Here is a 22752-nt window from a genome sequence, read left to right as displayed (position 1 = left end):
ATATATATATATATCATATTAATCCAGCAGGATAGGGGTCTGGAAAAGTCATTATTTTTGTCGAGGAGACTCCTTTGAATAAGCATTTTTACCATCCGAGAGAGCCATTTCCGACCACCTAGAGGGGCATATTCTTAAAATTTGCTCTAAATTCTAAGTGAGGGGAAGCATATTTCCCATCAGGAAAAGTCAATATTTTTGTAGAGGACACTACATTAAAAAAACATTTACCATTTGAGAGTGTCACTTTCAAGCGTCTGGAAAGATTCTTCAATAAGGTGGGTGTCCTTACCTATTCCCTCCTCCCCCCACCCCCACTCTCCCGTCAGACAATTTCTGGATCCGTCCTGTCGCGATAACGATGAATTAAGCAAATCATTTGTTATGTTTCTAAAAGTAAAATACTACTAACTAATGTTGTGTTTGTTTCCTATCTCCTTAGTCCTGTTTGATCTGTAGTTGCTATCTACAACGGGTTCATCCGAGATGGGTGGCTTGTATACGGTAACGTCATGTATAATTATGTTATACCAAAAACATCACACTACACTGTGTGACCAATGTGAATTTAGCAAGGCGAGCAGGCTGAGGTTTAGCTTAGTTTTTCTTGTGCTAATGCTACTGGCGGGTGAGGGACGATCGAATCCATTTTCAGACGATTGGTAGTAGTATGGACGTTCGTAGGTCTAGGCTCCCACTAACTAAGCCTGGGCTAGGTCGGACTAGGAGGTGTTTTCGGTAGTCTGGGGCCTGGTATTAGATTGCGTTCAGCAACCCGCAACAGTCTGTCTAGGCCTATGCCTCATTTACGTGAAGTTTTTGGATTAGATTTTGGTGTCTACTAATAGACATATGTAGAAAATACATTTCATCTTCTCTCCCCGACGAATTGTGGTTTTTCTCACTGAGAGGGGGTGGGAGAAAAGCCAGACCTCCCCGAGGGGGCCATTTCCCACACCCGCTGCCGCCACCCCTGCCAGGTAGTACTATAGTAGGGCCTAGGCCATTGAATTCATGTTTTATTTTCTTTCTGTGATTTAAGGCCTAATCCCTACCGCTAAAATAAGACTAACTAGGCCTATGTATTATTTCACTCTGTGTAGGCCCCATGAATTGATAATATTCCAGGGATCCTAATTTTTGAAAAGAAAAACACACAGAGAACATATATTTTCTTACATTGGTTGCACCATGAAGGAATTAGTTGTACGGTGTGTATTTTGCTATGTTGTGTTTTTACAGTCAGGGCCCACACTTTGTCGAGGAAATTCAAAACATAGCTGAAGTTATGCATGACGTCAACATACGAAGCCACACTTCTCGGCTGAACCCGTTGTATTTAGCAACTACCTGTTTGATCGTAAGTTAGACGGGGAGCATTTCTACTCACAATAGTGTAGTCGCATTTACTACTCCGGCCCCCTGCATGGCTTTGGCCTGTGGTCAAAGACTTCCATATTTTGCAATTCGTCCATCTCACTTTTCACAGCGGATCAACGCCCTTGAAAGGACCCAATCCATTATTCTACTGTCATCATATACATGGACTGGCGACTGTCCTTGCGAACCTAGCTTATGCCGTCCTGATATACAACCAGATTACAACAGTTTAATTACTATACTGGAACAGCCTCGAATGCCGGGAACCAGCTTCGATTTTTTTCTACCATTTGAATTTAAATACGCTATTTTGGAATTCATCCTAATTATCAGGGAACAGTGAAATTTAATAATTAAATCATTTCGCTGTTTCCTGTTATTATGACTGTAAACACACGATTTACAGGGTATTTTTTTTTTTTTTTTATTGTTTTTTTTTTTGGATTTAAAATATTACGTATACAGGTATGTGTCTGTCCATCCATCCATCTATCCATCTATCCATCCATCCACTCACTTATTCTCTCCCTCATTTACACTCATTCATTCTCTCACGTACTCATTTTTTCATTAATACTCATTCATTCATTCATTCATTCATTTATTCATTCATTCAATCATTCACTCATTTATTCAGCTGCTCTGATATTTGAATAACTACTTCTAGGCCTGTAACATTTTTATAGTATTTATATATTTTCATTAATAATAATCAATAATAATAATAAAATACTATATTATAACATATTATGTTAATAATAATAATAATAAAATAATAATAATAATTATTATTATTATTGTTATTATTATTATTATTATTATTATTATTATTATTATTAACATATTATGTGATCTGTAATAACAAAAAAAAAAATCAATTTTTTAAATCAGATAATGATCAATTTAGGGAAGTTGCTTGTCTGTAAATTTTTTTTTTATCTCTAGTCTATTCATTTCATCTGTCCATCTATCCATCCATTTACTCACTTATTCTCTCCCTCATTTACATTCATTCATTCACCCATTCACTCAATCACTTATTAATTCATCCATTAATTTATTCAGTTATTCATCATTTATTTACTCACTCATTCATTCATTTATTCATTCCTTTTCATTTATTCATTCGATTTTTTTTATTCATTCATTTATATATTTTCATCATTTATTTTTATTTATTCATTTCAATTTATTTATTTATTCATTCATATTTTCATTCATTCATTTACATTCATTTTATTTATAGATTACTCTAGGCAATAATTATGGTTATAAAACACGTGTGTTTTGTGATTGTCACTAAAATAATATTTGTTTGGAACAGTGGCGGATTTAAGGGAGCCAAGCTGGCCTGTTCCCCACCTAAAGTTTTCAAAATGAAGACATTTGAGAACAAAAGGAAAATAATAATAATTATAATAATAATAATAATAATAATAATAATAATAAAATAATAATAATAAAAATAATAAAACATATTTTAAATATAGTCAAACATGTTAGAGGCCTGTTTACGTCTTCAAAAAAAAAAAAAAAAAAAAAAAAAAAAAAAAAAAAAAAAAAAAAACCTGTAAAGCGTGTGTTCACAGCATGGAAAAGTGAAATGTCACTGTACCCTGGTTCACAGTCATTCTTGGGATGAATTTAAAAAATGGCGTATTTATAAAATGGTGGAAAAAAAATCTACGGCGTTTGATTCTGTTCCAGTATTATAATTAAACTCATGTAACTTCGTTGTATATATAATATAGAGGACGGTATAAGCCAGAGTATGATTATATAACCATCGCATATTGCATTCTACAAGGACAGTCACTATATGAATATAATGACAGCGAGCACCCTACATTTACCTATTATTGGGTCCATGGAATATATTTAATAATAATACAGAATATTACTGCTACTAATTTAGATAATAAACCTTTTACACTAATAGTAAGGAATTTACCAGATGGTGCTGTTTCAACCGCTACAGGTACACCCCAATCTCCGACAAACTCTTCGTTATTAACAACTCTAGAAACGACGTCATAGGCAACACAATTTGATAATCCCGATATCTCGATTTCTGTTTGCAAACCGTCCGTTGTGTTGACAATGTCATGTTCATTCCCAACTTTACTTTGGTATCGCACTTGATATCGAAGTATACCATCACATTGGATTTGCTCTGGAGCATTTGAAACAGGCTATAAGTACAATATAGGCAAAAGGCTTAATATCGCTAATATATTTTATCTATATATATAAATTATATTATTCTGTCAATTCCGTCTAATACTTGCCATTAATCAGCGTGGGAACAACACGACTTAAGATCGAAATTAGGATTGTAATATTGAAATAGGCATACGCATACTTACTTTAATTGTAAAGATTATCTCATTACTATCAGCTGTTTTCAATTCTATTTCTGGTTCATCTAAAGGCTCTTTAGGAAAAGAAATCATTATTTGATTTACAATTATGTGACGTATATATTACAAAGCAAAACAAATTGCATTATCATTGGAGCAAATATGGCCATAAAAATAAATCTTATGTTACAATGGTGGTGCCAAAGGGGGAATGGGGCTGTCAGCGAAAAATTGTTTTGAATATAAATAACATCTAAGTTAGTCTCAGAGTGCTGCCTTTTTATTATCTTTGTATATCAGGTTATTGTAAGTAATGCGTTTTCATTTTATATGGGTTCCTAGCCGTTTGGAAAAGACCGTGTAAAACTGGAGGTTGGGTTGTGGGGCTGTGTCGCCACTCTCCAGCATGTTAATTCCCATTTAGACACATGGTTAGATGGTGTATTGCCCAAATAATTGGCACAAGATACTTGTAGAGCGAAGGAAACATCTGACCTCAGGTTTGAGATTCCTAGCCATTTCGCCAAAAGTTTTACAACGCAATTGAATCTTGCATTGCCATTTAAATGATGATCTATGAAATATAATTATATATGTTTTATTTACTAATCAATGACATTATTAATTCTACAACTGAAAAGCATAATGCAAAAAATATGAGAATAATGGGGGTGGTGGTGGTGGTGGTAGCGGTGATGATAATAATATTAGTAAGCAAATATCCTTACTTGTACATATAGTCTCTGCTGATCCATGTTCGCTAGGTGGTCCATCAGTTTCTATGCCGCCGACTAATCTCGAATGTCGTGTGTAGAATTCAACAGTCGTATGTGGTAGGAGATTGTCTATGGTATATACACCGTGTTCAATGTTATTAACTGTAATGAATTCACTTGTCTGCGATGTTTTGTACCATAAATTACATCCAGTTATATTTCCTGTTCCAAAGTCTTGAACTGGATCCCAGCTGCAGGCTGCAATCTTTAGGGTGGTTGCTGTTTGATTCAAAAGTGTTGGCGGTTTGGAACTGTAAGGTAGTGCTAATAAAAATAACTTTCATTATAATATTTATTTTTTTAATATCAGGGTGGTAATATATTAAATTTATTTTAAGTAAATTATGCGACTTTATATAAACCATACGTTAAGTTCTCTTTAGTCACTTTGTTTTTTAAATGTGATTATAAGAATGTACAAAATAAAGGTTTAAACTGAAGTTTATTTATTTATTAAAATCCAACAGACGAATCATCGCCACTAACAGGCTAGGTGCAAAAATGTAGCTAAAATCATAAACATTATACTAATATGATATGATATAATATTACAAAATAAACACAAACAATACACAATTACTTATAAATTGTGAAGTACGAGAGATTAAAAAAAATGTCAATATCGCTTGTAGAAGAAATAGAATTAAATTTCATTAGAATCCTAGAAAGAAAACTACGTTTACAAACATCAACTCTAAAAACTACGTTTACAAACATTAACTCTACAAGGGACATTGAAAACAGGACAATAACGCAAATTAATAGAATTAACAAAAAAAACTTACAAAACTTAAAATTAATCCGAGCAATAATACGAGTTCAAAGCCGGGCACTCATTATGCACTACGACGGTTGTACTACCATCGCACGTCGAATCCTACTCTGTTCCATGAGAGCGCCGAAGACACGACGCCGTCTGCTGATTGTCGGTGGCAGTCTGAACAGATCTCATTAAAAATTATCTGTTGCGCGCGCGTCGTCGCGTTGCATTCTTTCATAGAATCGCGTCGGACGACGACCGTTGGTCGCATTGAGTGCCTGGCTTAGTAACTTCAAAGAACTTAAATAACATAAGAATTAGCTGTTCCGCGAATTTGCATTAAAATCGATGAAACATCCGCCCTCCCCTGTATAGGGTAAAATTTGACCATTTTACTAAGTGGAGAAACTACAGGAAACAAACGAACCAGAGCGGCACCTTTATTATTGCTATATAGCGCCGTCGCGCGGACGGGGTAAATTGCTCTCCTTGTACCCACAATGTTTTTGGAACGGATGTCCCATTATAATGGGAAGCTGCTCTATCTTTTGCTATTTATTATCTTTGTTAACTCTCACATTATCGCGACCTAGCACTGCGACCGTTCTACCGGCGGTTCTATCCGACTGGAAGTAGGACCTGCATTTGTCATTTATTGTGGAAAGTATTCATGGCCATTTTATCCAAATGATTATGACACGTGTGAGAGCGACTACGATTAGACTGACGACCAGTACATACCACAATAACATTTTCAACATGTTGAAAACTTCGCGACCATGCACGACCTCTGCCTTGTCACGAGCAAGTTGCTCTTATCTGCTATCACACTATCATGACCAGGCCACGACGGTGTCGTTCGTGTACCGATCGCAGTGTAGGTTGTTTGACCCACAACCTTAACAATAAAGTAAAAACAGGAAGCATAAATCGTACAAATAGATATATTTTGACTTAGACTAAAGAAAAATGAATAATATGTTTATTGAATTATTTAAGAATACGAATAAAAATTGAAATAAATTAAAAAAAAAAATGGAAAAATGAATGAACCAATGCGCTCCAGATCATACATCTGTCTCTTATACACATCTAGATGTGTATAAGAGACAGGCATAGGCCTATCTACTATCATTATTTGTATATAATATAAAGAATTTGAAAGATAATTGTAAGAAGTTTACCGTTTTGGACCGATAGAGGGCGCTATTGACGTGAATCACAAACCTGAATATAATATTTTGCTATAGTTAATGGGCCTAGTTCATGTTTGCCAAGTTTCATGCTTTATCACAAAGTGCACGATTTTTTTTGACATAACTGCTTGACATTTTTAGTCTGGCTAAAAAAAAGAGCAAAATGTAAGGCTAATCTTCGACATAACACAATTTACACACCAGAAGGAACAAGTTTCCGAGCAGAACAAAAAACATTAATAATTACACGCTGACTGCGATTTATAAGATTAGTAGTTAACTTAAGAAAAATAATGCAATATTTTTTCTTTCTTTTTGCATATGAGTTGTTTGTGAGAAAAGCAGTCGAAGGCTTTGGAGAAAACAGTAAAAATAACGTCACATTGGAGTTGATGAAGTAAACTGTACGTGTATCGTTACCTATGCTGCAGTCTTTTCCAGTCCATGCTTCGTGACATCCATTGTCGCAGCTCCCATCGCGATTACAATCGGCCGAGTCTTTACAATGACATGGATAGTTGCACAACACACCAAAAACACCAGACTCACAGGTCTGATTAGGCATTAGTTCTAAAAGAAATTTAAGCATAATTAAGATCTTCATATGTTGAGTCTAAGAGTAAAAGTTAGGTCTACATTAACTTTTAAACTATTACCATTTTAGTGTTCACATTATAGGCCTATCCTATTTTAAAATTTCGTATTCGATTGTCTTCCTGTCCTACGTGTAATAGCGTCCACTTAAAACATATCACAGTATGGAAGACTAGGATTTATTGGATTCAAAATCGAAAATTTACACATACTTACCAAATTAATCATTTGAATGATAGATAGAATGTCATAAATTCAGTTGTTCATTCTATTTAGCATAATGTTATTGAACTCCCCAATTTTGAAACATCATAATGTAGCTTGGCTTAAATTTAATCAAGTACTATTTATTTTATGTAGCCTTACATTACCTTTGTAGAGACTTACAGATTGAGCACTAAATATAAATACTACAATTATTATTAAAATACAGTAGGCTAATTCAATTTTCTATTGAACTTTTGTTTTCCGAAACAAGATATAATTACAATATGTAATTACATTTGTAACTTACGAACAGTCGTATTTCTAAATAGGATTATATGACTGTGCTGTTTTTTTTTTGTTTTTTTTTAATAGTTTGCTATTTTTTATACGAAATAATTACAAATGAAACTACTAATACTCATAACATTTGACAAACAAAACTTGAATATACCTTGACAAGCTGGTCCCATGTAACCGGCCGAACACCCGGATGAACAATCCCCTGTTTTTCTATTACATACTCCTAAATTGCAGTGACATACTTGGCGACAGTCTGCACCATAGTGATTGCTATCACATGCTGAAAAAAGATATAACAGAACAGAAAAAAAAAATGGTAGTCGTTTAGAGCGTATTTCAATTGTCTTGAAAAGACATGTAACGAGTGACAATGTTACGTTTATCGTTTCAATTCAATTATGCACAGTAAATCCTAATTTAGGTTACTTGTTGGTGTACTGGGCAATTTTTCATTTTTTCTGACATACTTAACACTGTAATGAACATTAGGAGCATCAAAGTTATAAACGGAAACAGCTATAACTATCCAAACCTGTATTGCAATCGTTTCCACCATATCCATCGATGCACGCGCAACCGGCAGGATCAGGCGGACAAAATAGTTGACCACTACAAGCTTCAGCACGACTACCACTACATACGTTATTACAATTACGTCCCCAGTCGTTTGACCCACAGCCTAAACAATAAAGTAAAAACAGGAAGCATAACTCGTACAAAGAGATATATTTTGACTTAGATTAACGAAGAATTTTAATAATATATTTATTCCATTATTTAAGAATAATAATATATTCTGAAACAATATTCCTTAAAAATAAATAAATAAATGAACTCATGCGCTCCATATCATACATTACGTGTGTATAATCAAATACATCAGGAATATCCTACGCGTACCTGTTTCGCAGTTATCTCCTTTGAAGCCAGCAGGGCAAATACAAACACCATTCTTGTCGTCACAAACTCCACCGTTATAACACACAGGACAGTCCATTTCACATTCAGGGGGACTCCATTTTGGAAATGGACAATCTAAGTAAATAAATAAAAACGAAAAACTAAAATAATATTTAGAAAATGAATCACGGGGAGGGTAAGAGGGCCAGCTCCCGTCTGGGCTAAGGCCCCCTCCCCCGTTGGGGAGAAAAACCCCAATTCGTCTGGGAGAAATAAAGTGTATTTTCTACATAGGCATATTAGTAGATTCTAAAATCTTTTAAATACAAGCTTTTGAAACACTCTAAATTGTCGCCCGATCACGCCCAATATTTTGTCGTCGGGGACATCGCGCCATTTCCCTTCGAGGACGTCTGACCCCCGTCTGGCAAATCCTGGTGCCAACTAAATACAATCTTTGAGCACACTTACCAATGAAAGACCAGGCAAAGAATCAGACAATTATTCGTTGGTGATGCGTACAAATTAATAGTAAATGTTCGTATTACGCCATAAGCACATGAGACAAACAGATGAAACCGCTCGTACTGTCGGTCCAATGACGGTTCACTTTATCAACTGTCATTAAAGGAACCATGTTTCTATTTAAACCACTTTCTATTCTATTGAACTAATTGTTCAAAAAAAGGTTCATATATTTAAACAAAATATTTAAAAAATCATTGGAATATATATATATATATATATTTATATATATATATATATATATATAAAAACATATATTGCCTTGGTTTGGCTCTGTAATCATTAGTGGTAGTGGGACTGGTTTGGGCCCTTCCTAAGCTGGTCAAACGTTTCTTTTGGGTCTATACCCCAGCTGCACTGATGAGTCCTGGAAGGCCGAATCGGATCCGTCTGCAGATATTGGGATTCCTTCCAGTGGATACTGCCTTGTGCCTTTTTTGTAACTTGTTTGTTGTAATAATGACTCAAATCATCCTTGCTGAGTGGGACTTCCTCTTGAAAATGAAACGAACGAAACGATTTAAATATATTCGACTTTAGAGCAATACTTTATTATTTCTACATCTTTCATTATGAAATTTTTACATTAGATACATGCTACATCAAAATCGTAGTGCTGAAGAGAAAAATAAATAACTATATTTGAATTCGTCAAAAGGACGAGTTGGGTCACATGAATCTAAAGAATCTATAAATGAATAAATATAGGTATTATTTTAGCATATTTTCACTAATTTCGACACGAACGCACAAATGGAATCGAATGTTTGATACGCGCGTACGGCGTTGTTATTGGCCATTTCTGAAATAGACTGAAAATATTAATGTGAATACAGTGTCAAGAACCAACCCAAAATATGTAAAAAAAACAAAACAACTCCAATATATTTAGCTAATGTACGTGTTGCACGCATGAAAATGAGCGCACAGCGCTGAAAATGTGAAATATTTTGAAATGCTCTAAATTTGTCAACAAGTTTTTTTTTATATCTTTTTTTTTTCATTCCCTTTTTAGCTTCTTTTTAAGTCCCTTTTTTCAGTAATGTTACATTGAAATTAGTTCATTGCCACGATTTGTAAATTTTGAATAAAGAATTTGAACAAAACAAGTAATTTTGAGCATTTTAAAATTGTGACGAAATGACAATTTGTTAGGATGATATGTTAGATAATGACTGACCAAATTGAAAAGCTAATTTTAACTATTCCAGGCTATGCCAAGTGATCGTTGAAGTTTTCATGTTAAGCTATTGGCAATTTTGTGATATTGTGCTACCAAAAAGAGGAGAAAGAAAAAAAAATAAAAAAGATGAAAAGGAACTTGACAATCACAAGTGGGGATCCGCTTGAGATGCAGATCACCAACAACTAAACAGTCCAAGGAAGTATGAGGCATTAGTTAACTGTATAACTATTTTTTTTTTTTTTTTAAGTTTCAATCTCGGATTATTAATAATTAACAATTTTTTTCAGATGTGAGGAGCAGAATAAAATAAAGACCGGCATTGAGCAGATTTTAGTTTTTTGATTATACTATGTTCAAAAAGAAGAGTCGTATGAGATTCCGAAAGTAAAACTGATCTACCGTAAACAAAAATAAAGGAAGGGAAATGCTCTTAGAAAGGTAAGTTGGAAAAGTAGAGCCCATGACTGATGCATTTAAAAAAAAAAAAAAAAATATGATTTTGAAAATGAATCGCTTATTTACCTCTAACAATGAGTCTCATTACTCCACGGTTGTTGTTAACGGGACTGCCATCGGTATAACATTCATATACCCCGTCATCTTTAGCGCGTATATTTGAAATCGTAACGGACGATTCACCGTTCCACATTTGAATTGCGTCACCATAATTTTGTCTCCATCGTAAGTTGGTATAAGCTTCGCCTTTACTGAGTTGGATAGTGACGGATTCCCCAATTCCTACAGTCATCGTTCGAAACTGCATTCTAATGTTGGCTGCAGAAAAATACATAATACTAATACTACTACTACTACTACTACTAATAATAATAATAATAATAATAATAATAATGATAATGATAATAATAATAATAATAATAATAATAATAATAATAATAATAATAATAATAATAATAATAATAATAATAATCTTTATTTGAAACTTCACTTTTAAAACAGTGGCACACGATGACAATGCGTTTACAAGAGTAGGCTATAGCATACAACATAGAATTTAAAATAAAATAACACATTAATCACACATACATTCAAATACTCTACTGAATTAAGACACTGTGTAAAAAAAGGACTTAAAATAACACTAAATAAAGTGATAGTTTATGCGTATATTTATTTTATTTGTTTTGTTTTGTTGTTTCTTTTTTTTTTTAATAACCTATTCGTTATTCAATATGAGGTGCTCCCATTATCAATAAAGGCATATGTCCAAATAAAGGATACATTTCTAGCCATGATCTTAATGGGTACGACAGATAAAACAGTGCGAACCTCCCCGACCCCCTTATCCTTATTAAAGGCTGATGATTCTTTAATGATGTCTGTAGCGCTTTGAGAATGCTACATACCTCGTTGGATTTATCCTTGCTGGTATTATTCACATGCATAAGTGTGTCAGGGCTGTTCCGCTTTCATCACAACGGGAACTTTACAATCTTTCTTTCGGTAACCGATTTTTAGGTATTGGAAACAAAGACCGTTTGTTAGCAGAAACTAGTACTTTTCTTTCAACAATTTATTTGTGAATTGATGACATTTGTTCATAGAATTTTCGCTCTGTTACAATCAATGCATGGTCGTTTGGTGATGGCGCTTTCGAAACTTTAACTTGTGTCAAATGTTCTTTTAGGTGCTGTTTTTTTCTTGTGTATCGTGACATGGTTTTTTAAACTCACCCTTCATGACCGACTTGCAGTATGTATGATCGTTGGCTTTTTTTAAATTTCATTTTCACGAAGTTAACACAATCCTTAAATTTTACAGTTAATTCCTTTTCCTGGTGTTTGTACACTACTTCTCCATTTATCGTGCAATGGTGCGGGGAGTTTCGATATTATTGTTCGAATGTTTTCAGAGTAATCAAATACATCAGATATTTTACTGTCGACTGACATATCAAAAAGAAAGACGCTATATTTGTAAAACGTTTTAGGATCGTCGTGCTTAATCGCTGTCCAATTCAATGCACGAGTGATATATTCCTGAACAAACTTCGGTACGTCCGTAGCGATCGCCGAACTCTTTCTATATTGCATCATAAGCAACGGCTGCGTGAAGATGGGCAAGGCCAATTACGATATTCTTTGCTTCACCAGCCTTGTATTGCTCCAAGTAGTTACAATACATTTCGATTCTCGCACTAAATTGTCGTTTAAATGTATTTTACTCTATCGGACCTTTACTAAATTTTAACAGAGGTCAACCGTAGGCTTTCTAAGTTCTTTCATGAAGTCGAACATGCATGGTAGGCCTATGGATGCCCTAGTTTGTCAAATAATTTGAACATACGCGTTTGGCGTTTTCCTCTGGCCAGGGACGTAGCCGGGATTTTAAAAGGGGGTGGGGGAGTCGTTATGCGAATTACATAGGACTCCGGCGGGGTCAAGGGGGCGAATCCCCCTGTGAAGTAGTGCACTCTGAACGTTCTTAGGACTGTTTGAGTGGATAAAGTGAAAATTGCAATAAATTATTATTATTATTATTATTATTATTATTATTATTATTATTGCATTATAAATAAGCGAAAAAATAATTATATAATAAATCAACAGTGGCAGATCCAGGAATTCGAAAGAGAGGTGAACCAGAGTGGAACATTCACAGACTAAGGAACCACTCACCTCAGCCCCACCATTTATGTCTAGGGCATCTCTAGACGGCCTGAAATTACACTCTCGCACTTCAATTTGAATAAATGAAGTGGAGGGGGCCTTCAATCCACCTCTGCTCAAAACATTATTTATCCAGAATAGTCATAATCACGAAAAATGTACATGAAAAACCAGATCACATCCTAAAAAACAAACAGCAGTCACTAAGACATACATCAGGAGCCGACTCGATGGAATTTAATGTCATACCCAGGGAAGGGCATAGATCTGTTTTGAAAGGTGGAGGGGGAGGGCATTTTGTGAGTCGACACCCACCTTGAAGCTGAGGTGAGAAAATTTGAGGAAACAGTACCTCTAGATGGACATAAATGATACTTTTAGTAAAATTCATCATCGCACATCACCATTAATCAAAATGAAGCGCAAAAAACATTATCATGATCTTTTATCATGGATTTTTGACAACCATAGAGATCTTATTAATGTGTTTGTGATATACCACAGAAAACAAAGCTTAAAACATTGTCCTTGAGTATCTACTTTACATAGGCCTACTTCAAAACCGTTATTTTACAACCACCTCAGTACCACCATGGTTGGGGCTGAGGTGAGAAAATTTGAGGAAATTGTACCTCTCGAGATGGCCGGAAATGACACTTTTATAATAGTAAAATTCATCATTATCACATCACCATTATAATGAAAATGAAACGCCAACAAATTTCACATGATCTTTTATTCGGGATATAATATCCAGGACAACTTAGGCCTAACTATAGCTTACTAAGCTTTAACTATATATACTATATTATAATTAACAAATCACAATTTTTTTTTCGCATTTAGCACAATTTTCTTCATTGTATTGCTATTAATATTATTATCAATTATTACTATCGTCATCATCATCATCATTGTTATTAGTATTATTATTATTATTATTATTATTACTACTATCATTACTGTCATTAGTAGTAGTATTATTAAACAAAAATTTAAAGAAACTTAGAAAAGGATAAAAACGAATTTGAACCACAGTATGCATTTCTATCTTAAAAGACCTGGCCTGAGATTTATGGATTTAAGATTTTTTTAAATCACGCTTATGCCTATGTGTTCTATTAGGTCTATGTATAACGTGTACTGATGCATATTTACATGTTTTAAAAGTATACATTTTGAGTGATCTCAGGAAACAATTTGTATTGGCTCGAGAATAGGCTTTAAAATTGTAACACTGTGTATAAAAAAAGGGGGGAGAAGCCGCGGCTCCCACATCTCGTCCTACCTGACCCCGGATACGTCAATGCCTCTGGCAGTTCTTGACTCTTGTCACATAAATCTTCGTTTGGCGTGTATTGCATGATGAATTCGGCAGTTTTCCTAGTCGCATCAATAGGTGGTAGATTACTTAGAACATTATCATTTTCGTGACCATAAGAACAGTTGGATTCATTATCCCAAATCATAGCGCTAGCAGCTGCCATGGCACAATTTTGCTTCCGCTTCTAAAACCTTACGTGCAGTTTAGTCTCCATTTCCTTTTTTATCTAATTCGAAATTTTTACTCACAAATTCTTTCTTCGCCTTATCTGCCCTTGCTTGGAACAGATATTTTCGATATTCTGATTGTGACACTCTATACCTCTTCGTCTTGGTGCGACATCGTTTAGAACGTTAACGATTTAACAATGTTCAATTTGATTCACTAATTCTTCGAAAATGATGTGAGTGCGAAAATAAACAAGAGAAACATAAAAATTCGAATTAAGCGCTAACTCTACAGTACTTTATTTACACTTCTTTAAAACCAACATAACACAATATCCGCGTTTACTGCTAACATACGGGCACAAACTATCATATTGAGCTATCAAATCGTAAGTATACAAGTTAAGCGTGAAGTTCAGCGTAAAGTCAAGCGTAAATTTAAGCGATTTGCAAAGAAGTATGGAAATATAATAGGGACTGACATATCGTTTCGACACTCACGAAAATTATCAAGTGAATGAGTGTCTTCCGCAAATCTAGATACTTGTATTAAAATGCTATCTACACAATCCCGGAAATACCAATCACCTGATATTTTTATATAGTAGTCACCTTATTCTAAAAATACAACTTTCATCAAAAATATAATGTTTATTTCAGTCTAATCTTGCTATTTTTCAAGCCGGATAAGGATTACAGTACGTCAAAGTACTGCCAAGATAAAAAAAAAAAACACTGCCAAAGATATAAAAGTACTGCCAAGATAAAAAGGCAAGGCCCTGCCAGCCGGCGTACGTTTCGAGATTATATTTCGTTGAAACCAATGTTTTGAATAGAATCAATAACTATAGTAAATCATTAGTGTGTCTCTCTATAGTAGGCGCCTATAAAATATAAAATCGCTAATCTAGTTTACCAACGTTCTTAAATGGTTGTCGTCGTATCTACAGTGTAAAACAATACAGTATAACTAAAATATATACGTTTCAATCCACGGCGGCTACATTTAGTGTTTAGACAAAACACGCCACCACCATAGATATTAATTACATAGGCCTATAATTATTTCAAAAGCGAGGCAAGATTTTTAATTGACACCTTTAAACAATCTAAATATATAAATTTAAATATTCATATAAAACTGCTGTAAAATGATAAGAGTCATTATGTACTCACCTGATGCTGACGTCACAACAATTGCCGACCTGGTTACCACTGCAGACTTAGTAGCTTCAAATGAAAACACGCCGACTGTTTGAGAGATTTGTAAATTTCTGACACCGAGATAAACAAAATCTTTATGTATCCTGTATGCTATTTCGCTTGGTGTGTCAAATATTTTATTTCCTGGCATGTTCCTAATTCTATCATACCCTGTTTTTCCATCTGAATGTCCAGTATCAGTCCAGGTTACATTTTCCTTGTTATTCTTGTTTAATATGCCGATTGATAAATCTGTTGTTTTGCTGTTTTGAAGCGCGTATCCACGGACATTTGAAATGTGTGGTGACTCTGAGTAGAATGTTATATCCATTGGATCTTACAAAAATAAAGGATTTGGTAATGTCACAAGATGAATTGAAATGCCATGTTATTTTAGAGTACTACTTACTAAATAAAAAAAAAGAAAAACTGAAAGGCATATTAATTATGAATGTGGTCATAGCTGGAATAGCCTATGACGCAGCGTGTTAAAGTAAGTAATATTTATTGCTTTTTATGAAATCATTAAAAAGAAGAGACAAAAGTGTGGGCAAAGTGAGAAAATTAAATATAGCCCATATCAAAATACACAAATTATGTGAATATAAGTCTATAATTATAGGTTTAAGTCAAAGTGGTAACAATGTGGTAATTTGATTCACCGATAGTAGAAAGATAGACTTTAGTGAGTGTATGTAATAATGAAATATTGTAAACCCTAAAAAGCATTATCAGCAAAGGTCTCGGTAAAAAAAAGCCTCCAATGATAACATTTGGTATCCAAACTTTTTTTTTTTTCTATTATTTGTTTTTTTATTTATTACTTATTTATTTATTTTTTGTTCAATAAAACATAATATATGAATAATATTTTTTTTTTATTTTTATTTTATTTTACATTTAAATGTTGAAAAATAGCAATAATTTAATCAATAAATTAATATAAATCTGCATTTTTAAATACTAAAATAATTTAGTTGTGGTCAATTTCACGGAAGCGCAATCACAATTTCCAAATTTTTTTTAGCTTTAATCTGCATATTCCTAAACCCGCAAAAAGAAGTTTGTTATAAACATCAAATTAATAAAATTTGTAATGATATGAAAAGAGGATCCTACAATCATAAGTGTTTGGATAAGGTTCGCGGTCTGTTTTTTAAGGTTTGAAATGTAATTGTGGGTAGGCTATTTTTCACAAAAAAAAAATAAAAAAAATAATAATACTAATAAAATAAAATAAAATTAACATTCTATCCAGTAAATAAAAGGTTTATATGAATTTATTTCATTTTCTTGTTGATATACCAAGTGAGTCAATCACAATTACATGGTTTGGTTTTGGGAGGTTTGTGGGTTTAACAATACCCTTTAACCATTATAATAATATCCCTACCAGGGCCATTTTTGCCGGAGTTATTTTTACACTAGTGGCGACAGAAATGCCCCGACAAGGTGTCAAAGCTCTCCGTCAAAGGGGTCCACACCCGATCTTTGGGACCGAATAGTCGGGGAAGCCTTGCGATTCCCACCCGTCATGGAAAATTATTACTACAGTATTTTCTTCTTTTTTTTAAAATTAAAACATAATAAAATGTTGTGTCCATAATGGGATTCTTTATTTAAAAATGCATAATTTGATATAAAACTATACAAGTTAAGAGTCTCCCTGTCGGAGGTACTAATCCCCTGTAGGATATAGACCCTCGGAGAAGCGCTGGCGCAACCACTGCAACCCATACGATCGAAACACCTCGCACATACGGAGCACTGTACACACTAAACATTTTTGAATCCCTAAAATGTAAAAGCTTATTAAGGAACGTCTGAATTGTACTTTCAGTGCTCGAAATTTGATCTTTCCCTGACGCTGAAAATTCCCCTACAGCGGTCCAAGCAGGGGTCTAGGGGTCCCCGACGGGGAGTCCTTTGCCCTCCCGGGCCCCCGCTAGCGCCGCCCCTAGCATCATAAGTCAACTTTTTGTAGCAGAGCTTAGCTAACAAAAAGTATTACAGTATTGTGTGCACTCATAGAATGTTGTGTATAACCCGGAAGCCTAAGGTGACGGAAACAGGTTATACTTTAGTGTACCTCGAAAGCTGTAATGTCATTCTTCCTGTGCCTTTTTGTACATCAACAGGTAGGCCAATATTAACTCACCTTTTCAATCCATTCATACTTATTTTTGTTATAATATCTTGTACTGCCAAATTCCTACTCAAAAACAGATAATACCTAATTTGCATCTACACCGGCCCCTTTTCTTGAGAAACCCAAATCGCGTTTTGCTAATTTATTCAAAATTATATAATTTTGTTTTTTTGTTATTTTGTTTTGTAGTATATAACAGTTTTGATTTTTTTTTTTTTTTTTAGAAAACTGGAAGTTCTCCCATACACAATTGATTCTTTTGATCTAACTTTAGGCTTAAATTCAAATAATGTAGACACATTTACTTTAAAGGTTAATCATTTTACGCAAACATAGGAATAATCTTGAATCGCAAGGCTTCCTCGACACCCAACGTTCGGGTGTGGACCCCCTTGTAGGAGAGCTTGGACACCTTGTCGGGAAGTTTATGGCGCCACTAGTGTAAAAATGACTCCGGTAAAAATGGTGTGTCTCTATAACCATAAATGAAATTTTGACGGATTTTCGACATAATAACTCTACACTTACCTGTAGATTCCGTAAGTCGGTACAAGCAGACTTGTGTAGCTATTTGAATAAAAATCCACCTACATGCTGTACCGTACATCTTCAAGTCCACAGCTGTAATGATGTTACTCCTTGGTAGGTCTAAAAATCTGTGACTTTTTAGCAATGTCGTTTTCTCCTATACTGTCACTGATTCAGAACAGAATTTCTGAATCTGGATTCTAAATTCAGACTGAGCACTGAATAATTATACAACAGTTTTTACAGTTACTTCCTTGTGTGCTTAGTATTAGTATTGCTATACAAATATAAAAGGTTTGTAGTTGGAAAGCAAACATAATACGCAGTCCTGAGCAATTGAAAGACAGAATGTCCTGGTATGTAGACCTAATTTCTGTTCATCATTGTTAAATAAATCCTTTAACTTCCTTCTTAGGGCCCGTTCGAGCGAAAAAATACCCGTGCTATTTACCAGTTAATTCATCGGTACACACTTTCTAAAACCGCTCGTACCCTAGTCTAAGTGACTTGAACACAAAGACATGCCGTTTTACATGCCTGTGGAGAAAGGTATCAAACAAACAAACAAGGTGTTTAGAGAACGACGTAAACTTCTTGGTCGTTCTAAACAAAATGACACCAAAGTCTACCTGACAATCAGTCGATGGCTGCAGAAACTGCAAAGGGTACTCGGAATTAATTAATTAATTAATTAATTAATTAATTAATTAATTAATTAATTAATTAATTAATTAATTAATTAATTAATTAATTAATTAATTAATTAATTAATTAATTAATTAATTCGTTCGTTCGTTCGTTCATTCATTCGTTCATTCATTCATTCGTTATTTAGCCAAAACAAATATAGAAAACAATAATCAAACAATAAAGACAAATAAATTACCTACGTTAGCTTGGATTAACAGTAGTTTTAGTTAAAACACTCTGGCTCTCAGGACTTTTATTCAAATTATGCTACATTCAGACTTGGAGATAAGCCAGGCTTACGTTAAGCCCGGCCATTTAGGTCTGGACCGTTATTTAAGACATTAAAATATACTATGGGTTTTAAGATAGGCATTCATGCTAAACGAGTGCACATATATATACATTATTAAAAGCTTGTTAATTTATTTTTTTATTTCACAGTCATAGTGAATAATTAATAACTCATACATTACTTGAATAATTCAATGATTGATGTGATTTTTTTAAATAGTTTATATTTTACGACATATGTAAACAATTACAAACCGTTCAATAAACGACAGTGCTCCAGAGCCCAAAATATTCATAGGCCAAAAAGTCGTTGGCGGATGCTGACCGTGGTGCAATCACATCCACCTAAATTGTATTAAAAAACAAATATAGGCCTATATTATTTGTAAGGCCTGTTGTATAGGCCTGTATAGAAAAAAAAAAAAAAAAAAAAAAAAAGTTCACCCGACCCCGATTTAAAAAAAAACACCTTATGTTTTTTTTTTCAACCTTTAAGGGTGTATACCGTCCTCGTGCGAATAAGAGCCCCGTTTGATTATTAATTCTACAACTGAAAAACATAATGTAAAAAAGATGAGAATAATGGGGGTGGTGGTGGTGGTAGCGGTGATGATAATAATATTAGTAAGCAAATATCCTTACTTGTACATATAGTCTCTGCTGATCCATGTTCGCTAGGTGGTCCATCAGTTTATATGCCGCCGACTATAATCTCGAATGTCGTGTGTAGAATTCAACAGTCGTATGTGGTAGGAGATTGTCTATGGTATATACACCGTGTTCAATGTTATTAACTGTAATGAATTCACTTATCTGCGATATTTTGTAGCATAAATTACATCAAGTTATATTTCCTGTTCCAAAGTCTTGAACTGGATCCCAGCTGCAGGCTGCAATCTTTAGAGTGGTTGCTGTGTGATTCAAAAGTGTTGGCGGTTTGGAACTGTAAGGTAGTGCTAATAAAAATAACTTTCATTATAATATTTATTTTTTAAATATTAGGGTGGTAATATATTAAATTTATTTTAAGTAAATTATGCGACTTTATATTAAACCATGCGTTAAGTTCTCTTTAGTCACTTTGTTTTTTAAATGTGATTATAGAATGTAAAATAAAGGTTTAAACTCAATTTTATTTATTTATTTAAATCCAACAGAGCGAATCATCGCCACTAACAGGCTGGTGCAAAAATCTAGCTAAAATCATAAACATCATACTAATATGATATGATATAATATTACAAAATAAACACAAACAATACATAATTACTTCTAAATTGTGAAGTACGAGAGTCCGAAAGATTTAAAAAAATTGTTATAAAAAATGTTAATATCATTTGTAGAAGAAATAGAATTAAATTTCATTGGAATCCTAGAAAGAAAAATACGTTTACAATCATCAACTCTAAAAACTACGTTTACAAACATTAACTGTACAAGGGAGATTGAAAACAGGACAAGAACGGAAATTAATACAATTAACAGAAAAAACATACAAAACTTAAAATTTATCCGATCAATACGAGTTAAAAGCCGGACACTCAGATTGAGCAGTAAATAGGAATATTAGAATTATTATTACAATACAGTAGGCTAATTCAATTTTCTATTGCACTTTTGTTTTCCGAAACAAGATATAATTACAATATTTAATTACATTTGTAACTTACGAAGTGTAGTATTTCTAAATAGGAATATTTGACTGCTAATTTTTTTTTTTTAATAATTTGCTAAATTTTATACGAAATAATTACAAATAAAACTGCTAATATTCATAACATTTGACAAACAAAACTTTAATATACCTTGACAAGCTGGTCCGGTGTAACCGACCGAACACCCGGCTGAACAAACTCCTGTTTTTCTATCACATACTCCTGAATTGCAGTGACATTCTTGGCGACAGTCTGCACCATAGTGACTTCCATCACATGCTAAAAAAATAACAGAAAATAAAAATTGGTAGTCGTTTGGAGCGTACTTCATTTTCCTTGAAAAGACATGTGACGAGTGACAATGTTACGTTTATCGTTTCAATTCAATTATGCACAGTAATTCCTAATTCGGGTTACTTTTTGGTGTCCTGGGCAATTTTTCATACTTAGGTAATTTGAAAACTAATGTGTTGATTTATTAATTGTGTTCATGGAATGATTCCTCACATGCTGATTGCTTTTTACAGTTGTTCGACTGTGGTGATTAGCGTATAATTAATAATCATACTGTAGATACTGGAGTGGAGTTGAATAGCTTAGTGGTTAAGATGCCTGCCTTCCAATCCCAGGGTCCTGAGTTCAATTCCTGCCAGTTGCAAGATTTTTTTCTCACGACAAAACAACTTCACTCCCTAAATCTCATATTGAGATTTAGTTTGTGTAAAGCATCGTGTATGTATGTTTGACTTGTGTAAGCAATTGTCACCTACAAGTAAGATAGTGATATATTCGCTCTTTTCAATCCTTTGCACGTGTATGGTGTGCTTAAAGAAATAAAAATAACATAATTAGGACTGTAATGAACATTAGGAGCATCAAATTTATAAACAGGAACAGCTATAACTTTCCAAACCTGTATTGCAATCTTCACCTCCGTATCCGTCGATGCACGCGCAACCGACAGGATCAGGCGGACAAAATAGTTGACCACTACAAGCTTCATCTCTATTACTACCAGTACTACAAAAGACATCGCAATTACGTCCCCAATCATTTGACCCACAACCTAAACAAAAAAGTAAAAACAGGAGAATGAATCATAAAATGAGATATATTTTGACTTATATTAAATATTTATTGCACTATTTAAGAATACGAATAAACTGAAATAAATCCTTAAAAAAATAAATAAACACATGCGCTCCAGATCATACATTACGTGTGTATAATCGAATACATCAGGAATATCCTACGCCTACCTGTTTTGCAGTTATCTCCTTTGAAGCCAGCAGGGCAAATACAAACACCATTCTTGTCGTCACAAACTCCACCGTTATAACACACAGGACAGTCCATTTCACATTCAGGGGGACTCCATTTTGGAAATGGACAATCTACGTAAATAAATAAAAACGAAAAACTAAAATAATATTTAGAAAATTAATCACGGGGAGGTAAGAGGGCCAGCTCCCGTCGGGGCTAAGGCCCCCTCCCCCGTCGGGGAGAAAAAGCCCAATTCGTCTGGGAGAAATAAAGTGTATTTTCTACATAGGCCTATTAGTAGATTCTAAAATACAAGCTTTTGAAACCCCTAAATTGTCGCCCGATCACGCCCAATATTTTGTCGTCGGTGACATCGCGCCATTCCCCCTCGAGGACGTCTGACCCCCGTCTGGCAAATCCTGGTGCCACCTAAATACAATCTTTGAGCACACTCACCAATGAAAGACCAGGCAAAGAATTAGACAATTATTCGTTGGTGATGCGTACACATTAATAGTAAATGTTTGTTTTACGCCATAAGCACGCGAGACAAACAGATGAAACCGCTCGTACTGTCGGTCCAATGACTGTTCACTTTATCTACTGTCATTAAAGGAGCCATGTTTCTATTTAAACCACTTTCTATTCTATTAAGCTAATTGTTCAAAAAC

General features: G+C 34.1%; 1 protein-coding gene across 1 annotated transcript in view; it reads right to left on the bottom strand.

Annotated features, from left to right (window-relative positions):
- LOC117106925 (receptor-type tyrosine-protein phosphatase T-like) overlaps positions 1–19985 on the bottom strand; it is a 32005-nt gene extending 12020 nt beyond the window's left edge. The window contains exons 1-12 of the mRNA XM_033248447.1: positions 19806–19985; positions 19419–19508; positions 18183–18719; positions 15479–15841; positions 10707–10958; positions 8474–8608; positions 8106–8252; positions 7725–7853; positions 6893–7042; positions 4469–4780; positions 3747–3814; positions 3332–3572 (exon numbers count right to left, since the gene is read on the bottom strand). Of these exons, the coding sequence (XP_033104338.1) occupies positions 3332–3572; positions 3747–3814; positions 4469–4780; positions 6893–7042; positions 7725–7853; positions 8106–8252; positions 8474–8608; positions 10707–10958; positions 15479–15841; positions 18183–18261 (1876 nt within the window). The 5' untranslated portion in view covers positions 18262–18719; positions 19419–19508; positions 19806–19985. The remainder of the gene's footprint in view (positions 1–3331; positions 3573–3746; positions 3815–4468; positions 4781–6892; positions 7043–7724; positions 7854–8105; positions 8253–8473; positions 8609–10706; positions 10959–15478; positions 15842–18182; positions 18720–19418; positions 19509–19805) is intronic.
- Positions 19986–22752: the final 2767 nt, after the last annotated feature.

The sequence above is a fragment of the Anneissia japonica genome, unplaced genomic scaffold, assembly GCF_011630105.1.
Source record: "Anneissia japonica isolate Jap-2015-1 unplaced genomic scaffold, ASM1163010v1 scaffold284776_len174044_cov101, whole genome shotgun sequence".
Taxonomy (NCBI): Eukaryota; Metazoa; Echinodermata; class Crinoidea; order Comatulida; family Comatulidae; genus Anneissia; species Anneissia japonica.
Note: the sequence above shows the minus strand (reverse complement) of the source record. Positions and strands in the feature narration are given on the sequence as shown.